We start from the raw sequence: 14812 nt of genomic DNA, 5'->3' as shown, positions 1-14812 counted from the left end.
GCTTTATATCTAGGCTATGCCCCTCAAGTTTCTCTGAGGCCAATTATTCATATCAAGGTCTCTTTCTCCATAGGTGATGGTGGCTATGCCAAAGATGCAAAAATGAAAGCCCCTTCTTCTTTAGCAGTGTCACCCGATGGTACCCTCTATGTAGCAGACCTTGGCAATGTTCGAATTCGCACCATCAGCAAGAATCAAGCCCACCTGAATGATATGAACCTTTATGAGATCGCCTCTCCTGCTGACCAAGAACTCTACCAGTTCACTGTCAATGGAACTCACCTACATACTATGAACTTGATAACAAGGGACTATGTCTATAATTTCACCTACAATGCTGAAGGTGATTTGGGTGCAATCACTAGCAGCAATGGCAATTCAGTGCATATTCGCCGGGATGCAGGCGGGATGCCCCTGTGGCTTGTGGTACCTGGCGGTCAAGTCTACTGGCTTACCATTAGTAGCAATGGAGTCCTGAAAAGAGTGTCAGCCCAGGGCTACAATCTGGCCTTGATGACCTACCCAGGAAACACGGGACTTCTGGCAACAAAAAGTAATGAAAATGGATGGACAACTGTTTATGAGTAAGTTCTAATTTCCAACTCAGCCTTTGTTAGGTTTTTATTTGAAGTAGAGTTACAGTAAGAACATGGTTTAGTAATTGATGGCTTGTTGCATGCTATTTTCTCCTAACAATCACAGTTAAAAAATAGAAAGTAAGTAGTCAAGGAGAAAATTTTACTCAGCTCCTAGGGTGGGCTCCATTTTGCCTAAGCAGTTTGTAGAGCATAATGCTTAAAGTATAGTGTGGCACAGCGGGGGACAGGAATGAGGTAGAAGTCCATGCACTCAAGAAATTTACAGCATCCCTGGGAAGACAAGGTAAAATTGCATCTAAATAACCAAAGGAAAGGATACTGCTGAAGCAGTAAAGAAGCAGTGTGATTTAACAGGTATTTACTGATCCCGGTGGGGTTCGATGGATGAATAAATAAGGCTGTGCCCAGCCCAATTCAGTATTCATTGTTGTGAGAGATAAGGGTGAAGTAAGTATGGAAGAAGTGGACCCTGAAAGGAGAATGTAAAAAATCTCTGGAGGGAATGCTGACCAGCAGCTCTGAGCCCTTGATCAACTCTGCACAAGCTGAGGCTTCCTCAGTGTCCCTGCACCAGTGGCAGCTAGCATGCAGTGGCAATTACAGGCTAGTTCTGTGGTAACTGCATTTGACTGGGAACTAATAGGAAGTATGGCTGACATAAAGCTACTAGGTAGTTCCATAGCATGAAAATAGAGACCATTGTCTTTACCTTGTTGCCAAGTCAACTCACTCAGCAAGCCAGACTGATCAGCCCCATGGAAACATTGCCCCACAAAGAAAACTGCCAAATTTCTAGCAGTATACCCTAGCGTCAGAACTCAGGATAATCCCTAGAGTCAGAACTCAGAACCTGGGATGACAGTCAAGCTGAAGGCTTTAAACATGAAGAAGTGGAGATACTAAGTGTGAGGAGTTCAAGGTGTGACTCCTCTTGTGTGGTTACAGAGAATATGTCCAGAGCACAAAAGCTTTCTAAAGAAAAGAATAAAGCAATTGTCCTTCAAATTTTGGAGCATTTCCCAAAGAAATGCCATTTATACAAAAAGACCTGAAAAGCTATTCCACTTTCACTTGGAGAAATGTATTCAGTAGTTTCTGTTGCAGGACTTCCTCATTTTTTTTAAGTTCTCTTATGTCTTAATAAGAGTAACAAAAGCTTCTGTTTTCTAAGGATTTAATTCCTGCTAGTTATTGTGCTGTGTAATTGTTATACATTATTTATTTTGGTTCTCTTTGTCACAACATGGGATAGAGGCTCTTAGCATCCCCATATTCTAGATAAGTAACTAAGCCACAAATATAATTGATTGGTCCTGATTCTCGCAGCTGTCCAGAATTCCAATACCAATAGCCAAAATCAAGAAGCCATACTTCAAAACACTCTTCCTTTAGGAAAATTAATTTCTAATGAGAAACTTTTGATGTCATTGAAAATGAGTCTCACCCCAGATCACAAAGCAGTTAAAATTAGACAAGAAAAAGAAAACCACTTTTTTGAAACCTGACTGTTAAATTCAATCCTGCCAAAACAAATGATTATGTTAATTAGTTTTCAAATCAACAAGATAACCTGGTGCCTTTTCATTTCTTTGACTAATATTTTTGAGGATTTGTTAAGTACTACAAAATATTTCAGGCAGGTCTAACCTTTGACACTGAGACAGATTGATATCATCTACTAAGTTCAAAGACAAAATCTATGAAGTCTGCTTACAAAAAAGTCACAAAAATCCCATAAGTCAGTTAATGAATTTGTATTGACCTTTACTCATAACTATCCTGAAGTGTATGAAACCTGTAGGCCACAGGCTAGATATACCTATTATGTGTAGAGATGTAACCATTAATAAAAAAAAAATAAAGTTCCATTTATTCATGAACCTTATATTTTACTGGAGGGCAGTAAGTTATATGGTATTTCAAATAAGGATGTTATATAAAGAATATATGCATACATACATATATGGTATAAAATGTATTAGTAATATGGGGCTAGTAAGATGTCTCAGTAGGTAAAAATGCTTGCCTCCAAGTCTGATCATTTGAGCTTGATTCCAAGAACCCATATGGTAGAAGTAATGAGCTGATTCCGACAGATTGTTCCCTGACCTCCTACTTTCTGCCAGGGCACACAAAGATAGATAGATAGATGGATGGATGGATGGATGGATGGATGGATGGATGGATGGATGGATGGATAGATAGATAGATAGATAGATAGATAGATAGATAGATAGATAGATAGATAGATAAAGAGATAGACAGATAGATAGAAGAATGAATGATCAATACTTACTGTCAAAGTAGATGTAAGATTTGTGGGAAACATTAGTAAAAGACAAACTTCAAAATCTGTGGCCTAAACAACACAATGTAGAATTTCTACCCTTAAAAATATTATACAAGACATATTATAAGGTAAGAGACTAGAAATTCAATTTGTGACAATTAGTTAAACTTTTAAATAGATGAGTCTGGATTTGAAAAGAAGCTAGGAGTCCTCATTTGGAATCCACCGAAGGATAGAATTGATTTAAATTCATGAGACAGATGAGATTGCCAGAAAGTGAGTATAGTAAGAAAAGATAGCAGCGCAATGATAGATTTTAGCTTAAGAAAAAATGTCAAACAAGACTGAGTAAAGAGGGCCAATGAACTGGAGATGCAGCATGTCCTGAAAGCCATTTGGTTTAGTCCAGCCCGTTTACACTCTTAAAGAGACTGTCTTAGACCAGGTTATGTATAAACAATAGGAATTCAGTCTGGGGAGGGTGTGCACATATGATGGGTGTCAGGACAACTCTATGGAGTTGGTACCTTCTTTCCACCTTGATATGGGTTCTGGGCTCAAATTCAGGCCACAAGGGCTGGCCAGCAAATACTTTTACCCACTAAGACATTTTGGCAGGGGCTAGAAAGTCTAAGATTAAGGTGCCAGCAGAATAGATATGTGTAGTATGAGGTACTCTCTCCTTGCTTGATGGCACCTCTTGCTCTGTGTCTTCATATGGCAGAAGTAGGGGGGAAAGGAGGTAGGCTATTTCCCTACAACTCACAGATCTCATTGTGGGGGGGCGGAACCCTTATGACCTGATCATCTCCTAAAGACCCTATCTTTTGCCATTGGACAGATGGCTCAATAGTTAAATTCACTGGCTGCTCTTTCAAAGAGCCTGGGCTTAATTCCCAGCACTGCATGGCAGCTCACAACCATCTGTAACTCCAGTCCCCAGGTGTCTCATGCCCTCTTCCATATTAGGCCTGCAAGAAGTACACAGACATACATACAGAATAAAAAAAATTTATATGCATAAAATTTGGGGAAAAGTTAAAATAAGCCCAGCTTATAATATATTTTTACTTAAAAAATTGGGGGACGCATTCATAAACCATCCCTATATAAAGTAGAGGGGGCTGAGTCTAGAGCTCAATGGGAGGTGACCTGCTTCACATATACAAGACCCTAAAGACAATGTTTAGCATCCTCAGAAAATAAATGACAGTGTATCAGATAGTAATAAATAAGTTCGTCCTAAGAATCAACCATTGTCTGTGAAGATCGTTATTTACCCAAAAGGAGGAAGATTCTACAACACGGTAGAGGACTCAAGCCTGAATAGAACAGGTCAATGAAAGACTCAATGGTTGCACAAATGTTCATGGCAACACTGTTCATAATCACCAGAAAGTGTCTACCAAGTGGCAAATAGACATGCATAATGCAATCTATCAATATCATGGGGTAATATTAACTCAAAAGTGGAAATCAAGTTTTGATCCATGCTAAAACATGAATCCACCTCACAAGAATTGAGTGAAAGAAGCTATACACAAGAGGAAAAGTATCATATGGTTACGTTTACAGAAAGTGTATAAAAAAGGAAATGCATATAGATATAAAATAGTAGTTGCCAAGAGCTAATGAAAGAAATAAAGTGGAGATGTGGACAGGCATAATGAATAAGGTTTGTTTAGGAAATGACAGAAATGCTCTGGAAGTGGTGGGGATGGTTATATAACATAACCAATGTACTGAAACATTAGTAGCTTGTACCCTTTAAAACACTAAATTTTATGGTATGTAAAGTATCTCTCAATAATAATAAAAAAGAAAATAAGAGGAGAGAGACTGGACATAGTAGATAAAAAATTACTTTGAGCAGCTTTGCTATAAAAAGTAGAAAAAATAGAGCTGGTGTGGGGTAGGGGAGAGAAATAAAGACAAGAGAAGGGATTTTTGTTGTTCGTTATTTGTTTGATTTTGGTTTTGGTTTGGTGCAGGGTCTCACTATGTAGCCTTGGCTGCCCCAAAACTTGCTATGTAGACTAGGTTACCCTTGAATTTATAGAAGATTTTAGTGGTATGTTTGCTTGCTAATGGAAAAGGTGCAGTATAGAGATAAAAACTTATGATGCCCAGTAGAGAAGAGGGTGTCTGAAAGATCAGTTTGTAATAGCAGCTTTCTTCTGCTGGCACCTTGAAGCAGAGACAATGTGGTAAGCAGTATCCCTGAGACTTGTCACCAGGACTCATCCTGCAATCATAACCAATAGTGAGACTCTAAGGGATAAGAAGCACAAGCATCCACAAGGGAGTATACTTGGAATTTTATGGCCACAAAGAATGGTTAGATGTCATCATATAAGTGAGAGAGTCCCAGAATAAGGAGGTAACTTGCCCACAGAGATTGCTTTTTGGCTAGATCTAGAGTTAGAATTATTCTTTCTGTTCTACAACTACCACAATGAGTTCCATAAAAGAGTGAACATTTAGAGCCTACAAGAATGATGATACAGAATGTGGAGAGCTAGAGCAGGAAGTGAATATGAGAACATCATTGGGTAAAAAAGAAAGGCTATTCTTTCTTCTACCTCCTAACTCCAGCAAGAAGCATGCTAAAATGGTCAAAACAAATAACATGTGTTCAGAGCAGATTCCTCTTCCTTTTGGAGCTATTTGTTCTCCGGCTGAACAGCAGGCCCCAGTAAACCACAGCCCCTATCCTGTCTCTCCTGGTCATGTAAGAATGCATGATAATATGCATAAATAGCCTATCTTCTGCGTGTGGTTTGTTTCCCTGATATCCTTTATATCGCTTATATCCAGTTCTCAATATTCCCACAAAACTCTCCTTGTCCATCTGAAGTTTGAGAACACAGAATTGGAGCTACTATCTCAATCAGGGTCAGAGGAAGGCTAAGGATGATAGAAACTGAAAGGCTCTTCTAAAACCTCAAGTATTTCTGTAAAGTGACAGCATGGCTTCTTTCTTCGGTTAAAGGGGACAAATTGTTTTCCAAGTTAAAAACAGAATTCCGTTGTGAGATGAGATGAGAGCGTAGCAAAGTTTGTCAAGATGGAGACCTGCTGTGTAGAAAGAAAGACCCATGAGAGTAATCTGTTTAGCTTTTGATTATCTGCAGCTATTGAAAGAAAAACTGACACAGTCGACCCTGAACAGTGGGTAATGCAAACAGAACTTAAAACAGTCTCTTGTGCAGCAGGAATATAGGGGCTTTTTATTGTGCGGCGGGATAGTGTTTAAATAGATCTTTGGTTTTCATAATTGTTTGATTTGGACCAAGATCAAAATTACACACCCCAAGTATTAGCACACGGCCCACAAGCATCCTAAGTGTCAGAGTGCAGGGTGGGGCACGGATGAGAAGCTGTCCACGGAGAAATAGCTAACAAGGAGGTGACTGTCAAGATAAGAATAATACTAGAACAAAGAAATGCATTCTGTCCTGACATACTAATGGACCCCTAATTGTAATTGACCCTATCATAGTGGAGATCCAAGGGGAAATCCTTGCTCCTTCCATAATGAGCAAATCCTCTTCACCCTTGGAACTGAAACAGTAACCATGAGGCTTTCTCTTATTTTTATGGTATTTTCCTGGTAAAAAAAAAAAAAATGCTTCTGCTACATTAAATAGAAAAAGCCCCAGGCTGAGGCAAGAGAATCGGTTGTGTCTGCTGTCAGGCTGAGCAGAGTTAACAGTTCCTCAGTCCCTCCTGTCCTTTATAGGAAGTCCTTGCACTTGGGAGGAAGACTTCTGCATTTCCATGTGTTATTGATCTCTGGGTCCTCTGCATTCTCCATTTCTAGACTCTGTTAGTTCGTTTCTTTCCACACAAAAAGCCACTTAGTGACAAGTGAGAAAAGCTTTCATAGTGTTTCTCAATACTTTCTAGAGTGTTTTTTAAAGGCCGAGTCTTGTCAAGGGTGGCTAACAGAGAATCCCCCTTTCTCCCAGATAAAATTGTAATGGCAAAAGGCACATAAGCCATATCTTCATGCAGAAAGTTTCACTCAATAGTCATCCCTTCAAACACTTGAAATGGGGCTGGAGAGATGGCTCATCCATTCACTGCTAAGGCTCATAAGCCAAATATATGCAAGTTTCTAGTCTCTTCTACAGTCACGGGATAAAAAAGAAACTAAGGTGCTATAAGGTGCAGCCTTTGCCTCCAGGCGAGTAAATGACTACAATTTAGTAAAAATAGGACTAAGGATGTAATTCAATGGGTGTCGTGCTTACATAAGCTATATAGGGCCAGGCATTCTGTCCTTAACTCTGTAAAACCACCATCTCAAGTACCTAATATTTCTGATCCAGCCTTGGCTACATAAGACTCTATCAAAAACAAAAATAAAGCCACTACACATGTAAACAAGAATATAAAAATATGGACTGTTCCTTCAGGTATCTAAAGATAGACTCAACATTTTTGTTCAAATACTTCTCTTTGTTCCACATCTTGCCATAACTCAATAATGAAGAAAACAGAATTTGCAGTGATGCTATAGAGAATCAAAATAAAGATTCAGAGCCCATGGAGGCAGAGAAAGTTTCAGAGGCGTCAAAGAAGTTTCACTGCATTTGCACGGAACTTCTATATAAACCAAGTTGGTCCTCTTGTCCTACTTTGCTTTCTGTTGCTGAGCTGAAACACGGAATCAAAGAAACTTAAGCTGGAAAGGCTTTACACTTACCATGAAGGTTCTATCCATCACTGAGGGAAGTCAGGGCAGGAACTCAAAAGCAGGGACCTGGAGGCAGAAGCTGAAGCAGAGCCCAGGATGCTTACTGGCCTGCTCCCATGCTTTATTCAGCTTGATTTCTTATAGCACCCAGGGATGGCACCATCCACCATAAACTGGAGCCTCCCACATCAATCATCAATCAAAACAAAGCATCACACGCTTGCCCACAGAACTGGGCAGCTCCAAAAACTGATGGAAGAATTTTCTCAGTTGTGACTCCTCCTCCCACATAACTCCAGCTAGGTCATGCTGACAAAAACTAAACGGCAACTCTCCCAACATCACTGAAGATGATTCTGTCTGCTTCCTAACCCACTGTTGCTCATATTGAAGGCTCCTTTCTATTTTCCCTGGCAATGTCCAGTTACCACTCATCTACCAAGTGAGTAGATGTACTGAGAATCTACTCTTTGCCACACTCTGAGAATGCAAAGATGACTGAACAGCCAAAAGATGTAGGCTCACAGTTCAGTGAGGAAAGCACGTTCCAAGGACATGTGATCACAATGCATTTGATAAAAACAGGCATTCATCATCTTCCCTGACAGGAGCTGAGACTGTAGTAACCTTAAAATCTCTATTACTCCCAGTGTCCCCATATGCAATTCTATGTCATCAAAACACTGATCTGGTCACACCGTTCCCCACAATACCCTCGAAAAAGTCTTTCCATGCCTCTACATTACCTTCTTTGCCCTTACATAACTTTGTATTTACCCTGAGAGCCTGGTATGCCAACCCCCACTGTGCTGACTTCTCCAGCATTCTCTCCCACTTCCTTCCTAAAGGAAACTTGTTCTCAAACAGCATGTTCCCAAAGGATATCCCACATAAGTCTGTGCTGGTCTTCCTGCTCCAGCTTTCTTTGAAATGTCTTCTTTCCTTCCCCAGTCTTGGAACACCTTCCAGGATTGAAAAACTACCACCTAGTGATCTTCCTCCCTCTCTCATGCCCAGTGCAGCAGAAACTGAGTTCTGCCTTTATTGGGCTTCTACAGTTCTTCCTTTACATGTGCACTAGCAATATCCTTGGGACTAGAAGGATTTTTTTTTGTGCAGGTCTCATCTGCCCTATTAGAGACTGTGAGCTTCAGGAGACTCTGTATCCCCAGAACCTATAACACATGGTTCTATTAGCTGGATGAAAGTCAAATGAGAACACAAGGGCATTGTGGACTTGAAAGTGCATAATAAAAAGCAAAATACTATTGCTGGTGAGAAAGGTGGGATCCACTATTTCCTAAAGAATGCTTATTAGATTGGTCAGTTTTGACCTGAGGGAGTATAGAGGTCTGACTTCTTTGTCCTTCCTTTTAAAAATATAAATAATGAATCACACATTTATTAATGTGAGTATTTCCTAATAAGCAAAGGTAGGGGCACTCCCAGATTCTGTTCAGTGCAGTTCAGAACTGGCTTAAATGCTCCTCGGGGGAAAGATCACACTATCCTTCATGAGAAAAGATTAGACCAAATATATTTTTAATAATGTATAAATATAACTTCCCCCAACAAAAGTATATCCCCCTCAAGGATAATGAATTCTAGGAGCTGAAGAGATGGCTCAGCGGTTAAGAGCACTGGCTGCTCTTCTAGAGGAACCAGGTTCAATTTCCAGCAACTATAGGCTTAAAACTGCCGATCACTACAGTTCCAGGGGTACCATCCTCTGGCTTCCATTGACACTAGTCGATGACACAGTTGATGCACAGACATACATGCTGGGAAACCAGCCATACACATCAATTTTAATTAATCAGCTAATTAATTCATTAATTTTTAAAAGATGAATTTTCTTTACATGCTCTACCAGAGCGCATACATGTGAGCGTAAATACGCACACATACACATACTATACCCACAGTCTATCATGGTGCGGAACTAAAGGATAGGTATTCAATACTCCTGTTTTCCTTCCCTATAAGAAGACTGCAAGATCCATCTAGGAGTGAACAATATGACTCTTACCAAACCCACTTCTAATGGCTAGGAAGGTAATACTCATTGCCTAATGGCACATTTCCACTAACAATTTTTTTTTGTGCCTGGTTAAATGAGCTCTCTGTTCTGGAGAAAAGAGGGGGCATTCCCATGCTGTGGCCTGAGGGGATCAGTTGAAGCGTATTGGCTTGTACTCGCTGCACCAAAGAGCGCAAGCTCCAAAGGGAGCAACACTACATGAGAGAATTTTGATTAAACTTGTTTCTTTGACATTCAGCCTGGAAAGATGCATTTCCCCAGTGATGGGAGTTCAGGGCGGGGGGGGGGGGGGAGTGGACTCAAGCAAGCCCTGAGAAATCAAAGGCTCTCTTTCTTTCTTGTCCACTTTGAGCAATCTTTCCAAACTTAAGGGAATTACCCACTGATGTTTACATCTGCCTGTAGCTCTTCATTGGTAATGATCCCATGGAAGAGAGGTGGGCCTCTTCTGCTTTTGATCCAGAGCCATATAAATGATTGAGCACATGAGAGACACCACACTACAAACACTACCAAATGGAACTGTTTGTGACTGGGACAAGTGGAATGTGGCTGCTGAAGGGTTTTGAGGGCTGGAGTTCTATGATCAAGGTACATACAGTTTGTAATAACAATGCCTACCCAGCCACAGAGAGGAAATGAGGCGAGGCGACTTTCTAGTCATTCAGAGACTACCCAAGCCTGTGAGAAAGGTTATATTATCCCCTAAACGATTGTCTCCTTCATGAGAAAAGTACCAAGCAGCAGCCTTCCACCTAAATCTATCTGAGTAACTCGAATCTTATCCAGAACTAGCTTCCCTTTCCCAAAGCACTTCTGTAGACTTGGGAGGCAGTGGCAGGAACAGAATGTGTAAGACTATGCTTGTGATGTTGAGAATAAGCAGGAAATGCATCTCGGGCAAAATGTATACGGCTTCGTGTAACAGGTATTAACTAGATTGGTTAGCAAACCAAATTTGTGTGCAAGCCTTTACTGCGGCTTATCAGAACTCTGGGCTCTTGCATTTAAGTATGTAGATGGCTCTCAATTGCATCTGATCTTGCCTTTCTTTTGCAAAGGGACACAACCACTGAATTCTTTCCTATGGAGTGTTGTTCAAACTCAAGGAGAGGCCTGGAACATAGCTTCGATATAGAGCTCTTGCTCTCAATCCCAATAAAATATAACACCGGTCTATAGGACTGGGAAGGGGGAAAAGTAGTTGTCCCCAAATGGAAAGTCGGTTGACACTTTTACCTACAATATCTCAGGGCCAGTGTCGTGCAGGAATGAAGAAGATGGCACTGGTTAAGATTTTGAATCCTTAGAACCCAGGAAAGGGAGAAGAATGAGGCAGAGCTGCCCCGGCTGAATGGGGATCAGGAAGGAAGGAGTGCATAACCCAAGCTGCTAGACTGGAACCCTGTCTACTGAGGAAAGCTGGCCACAGCTGCCCTCTCTCTCTGCAAACTGGAAACTTTCCCTCTAGGGAGCAGCAGGCTGATCACTTTTGTTTACAAAAGATGGACATTCTTTTCATCCTCTGGAAGGACCACCCGGCAGACAAAGGCTGGGGTTGTGCCTGTAGCTGTACCTATGCCTCCCCATACCCGTACCCCTAACACTAACACAAACACTAATACACAGCCAGTCTATGCTGCCTTCTGAACGGAGGCTTGCTGCTTACAGGTGCAGAGCCCCAGAGCAAGCTGTGAGCAAACAGGCTGGGCAAAGGGAGGATTTTGCCATAAACCACGGGCACAAATAGCAGGGTCGACAATGAGTCCTTCTCCGCACAGTAACACCACACCAAGCATTGTGAGTGGAGCCCATATAAAAAAAAAACAAAGCCCAATGGAGCAACAGAACAGTTGGAGTGTCTGTGATGGCAAATGACCGATTTGATTCTCTGTGCACACACATAAACACAACTGTTTTAACTGATAATCTATGTGTGACTATAGACATAACATATACATAGGAAATTGTAACAGGATTGTGTATATTCTCAAGTGCAGCTCCCTCTTCTCAAACACAGCCTAGCCGAAAGCTGGTCTAGATTTGAAATTTTCAGCAACTACTCAGAGCCAAGGTCCTTAAAACCTGATGGACTAGCACTCCTCCCGTTTCCCGGAAAGGAGAGTGGGACAGAGCCAGACTCAGGACTGTGTCTTTGCTGGGTCCTGTTCACTTCGGGTTAACAAAAAAGAATATAATTGTTTAACATTTTAAAAGCAAATAAAAAGTGCTCAAATATTTTGCAATTTGCAACTTGAAAAAGGAAACACTAATGGGTTTCCAAGTGCGTGTCTTTACTTTTAATGAACTGTTTATTTTTCATGGTTCCATTGGCAATAAAAGACCAGCTTCACATCAAAAGCCTTTAGGGAGGCAGTTTCCATTTGGAGGACAGTGAGATTGCCAATACTTTTGATTTGTTTTTAAAAAGTAAACCCATTAGACTATATTTCCAGACATGGGTTATTGCCTATTATCCCAGGTAATTATTATTTTTTGGGTGTCTTCATCATATAGGCAAATTACAAAACATACACTATACTCCAGAAAGATGAAAAGAATTTAAATGATACCAAGACCAAGGACCTCCAGACTGTTTTTATGAACATGTTTCCATTATCCTCTGTGCTTGTTCATTTTGTTGGAAGAATGATTCATTCATTTCAAAATTTGGCAACGTAAACAGCAGTAAAAGATAACTTTTCCATCGTGATGCAAACTCGGTTTATTGGCCTGCTTGGGCTTTGAAGGCCCCTTTCATGGCTCCTTTTCCTTTGACAACAGCACCCTCTGCTGGTTTGCATAAGTCATCGCCGGTAGTGGGATCGACCCAAATTGCAGAGGCCTCCCTGGAACATTGCACACAGCAGGACATGATTCATAAATCAGGTTTCCATCCTGGTGATTCATGACCAGATTTTTTTTTTTTTCTGTAAAACATCACAGCTCAAGGAAGTCATCAGGAATTCAGAAGCTTCAAAAACTACCTTCTTTTGATTAATCATCTCTCTGACCTTTTTCTTCTTATTGAACAAGGTTAATAATATTGGTTATCCCTCAAAGTAAAACAATATTAGCTTCTGACTGATTTTTGTCTTGCAAAGGCCCGTCGTCACTGCCAAGAGGCTTTGGAGTTGATGATTGTTATGTTCCTCAGGTATGACGCCGAGGGACATCTGACCAATGCAACTTTTCCTACTGGAGAGGTCAGCAGCTTCCACAGCGACCTGGAGAAGTTGACAAAAGTGGCACTAGACACTTCCAACCGTGAAAATGTCCTTATGTCAACCAACTTGACAGCAACCAGTACCATCTACATTTTAAAGCAAGGTAAATGATCTTCAGAACTCCATCTGCTTTAAGGTCTCTGGTCAAACGTAGGCTCTCTATTCAGGAATTGAATTCCCCTCTGATTAAGAGGATGAGTTCTCTCTTCCACTTTCCAGTGGGAACGCAGACAAATTCAGACTTCTCACATATCCACTTTGGGCCCCAATTTCTGTGGGAGTAATGAGGTTAACTCCTGCCAAGTCTGATCTCCCATCAAGTCATTTCCCGCGCCCAGCCATTTGTAAAGCTCTTTTAGGGTTTCCTATGTTGGAGGACAATAATAGAGTCTGTGCCCCATCTGAGCTTAGCATTCTAGATCATATCTGACACGGATGAATACAGAGGACAAAGGAGGGAATGCACACGTGCTGTGAGAGAATTAAAAACACAAAGAGAGGAGGGGAGAAAGAATTGAAGAAAAAAATACAATCTCAAAGGAATGTGTTAGAAGCTATAAAGGAAGTGGACAAAGAAATAATTTTTACTGTCTAGGCATTAGAACTTGCTCTGTTGTTAAGCTGTGGGGCAACTCACCCCAAAATGAGTAAAACCAACTTTCCAGTGGCTATGATGCCACCTGCAGTGGCCATGGTGCCGACCATCCGCAGTTGGCAGGATGCTGAGTTGAGCTTCATACCCTTTTCATTCTAGCTCCCAGCATATCAAACTAAGAAGTCAGAGAGGGAATCTCTGGGGGAACCTTTTAAAAGAGACCAATAACCAGAGAGAGAAAGAGAGAGACAGAGAGACAGTGAGAGACAGAGACAGACAGACAGAGGGACAGACAGAGAGGCAGGCAGAGAGACCAGCCCGCCTTGTGAGACAGCAGTGTTTTATCCTGTTCACAAGATCTACCCTAGCTGTGAAAATAGCAAGACCTAACCAAATCTGTAAAGAATTTAGGTCAGAGTGGGGGTTTAGCCCAGGGTGCAGTTAGACCCCGATGCCCCATCTGCTCAGCCTCTCTTAAATGTGTCTCCTGGAGCTGAACTTTCCCTCTTCCTCCTCCTCCTCCCCCTTATCCTCCTCCTCTTCCTGTCCTCCTCCTTTTTCTTCTCCCCTCTCCCCTCTCCTTTGCTCATCTGTCTACAGAAAATACTCAGAGTACCTATCGGGTGAGTCCAGACGGTTCACTGCGTGTCACCTTTGCCAGTGGGATGGAGATCAGCCTCAGCTCGGAGCCCCACATCCTGGCAGGGGCTGTCAACCCCACTCTGGGCAAATGCAACATTTCATTGCCCGGAGAGCACAATGCAAACCTCATTGAGTGGAGGCAGAGAAAGGAGCAAAACAAAGGCAACGTTTCAGCCTTTGAGAGAAGACTGAGGGTGAGTAAGGCCTTTCCTTTCTAACAAAGGACAAAAGTTCATGGGTTCCCTTGGAAAGTCAAGAGCCTCCCTAAACTGAAGTCTCACTTCTCCAAAGCTTTTCCAGGTGACTGACTAGCTTATATGATATACTAATTCAAGAGCGCGTGCTAATGGCTGATAATGGTTCAGTATCCTTAAATGCGCATTCTAATAGGGGCTTTCTTTGTCATTAGCCAGCTAAAGTGCTCTAATCATAGCAATTTCAGGCTCCAAGAAAGTCTAGGGCTGGAGAAATATGTTTAGTCAAGGAGCCCTTCAGTACTCACCGCAGCCTGCCTTGGAGATGCTTATTAGATTGCCCAAGTTGACCCAGGTTCCCACTTTTGTGTGGACAGGAAGGGTGTAAGATATAAGGCACCATTTAAACAAAGGCAACATGGGAGGGCAAAATCCTTGAGTGATCCCATTGCCCTATATACACCATAGAGCCATGGAAGCAGAGGACGGGATGGGAGACTGAAACCGAGTGCTCAGGCGAGC

At 41.6% G+C, this 14812-nt stretch overlaps 1 protein-coding gene across 3 annotated transcripts in view; it reads left to right on the top strand.

Annotated features, from left to right (window-relative positions):
* Window positions 1-14812, top strand: part of TENM1 (teneurin transmembrane protein 1) — a gene marked incomplete at both ends in the record, with an annotated part of 585996 nt that overhangs the window by 549458 nt on the left and 21726 nt on the right. For all 3 annotated transcript variants that reach the window (XM_080911093.1, XM_080911094.1, XM_080911092.1), the window contains 3 exons: window positions 74-584; window positions 12790-12962; window positions 14055-14290. In XM_080911093.1, the coding sequence (XP_080767219.1) occupies window positions 74-584; window positions 12790-12962; window positions 14055-14290 (920 nt within the window). The remainder of the gene's footprint in view (window positions 1-73; window positions 585-12789; window positions 12963-14054; window positions 14291-14812) is intronic.

Source organism: Micromys minutus, assembly GCF_963924665.1.
Source record: "Micromys minutus genome assembly, chromosome: X".
NCBI lineage: Eukaryota > Metazoa > Chordata > Mammalia > Rodentia > Muridae > Micromys > Micromys minutus.
Note: the sequence above shows the minus strand (reverse complement) of the source record. Positions and strands in the feature narration are given on the sequence as shown.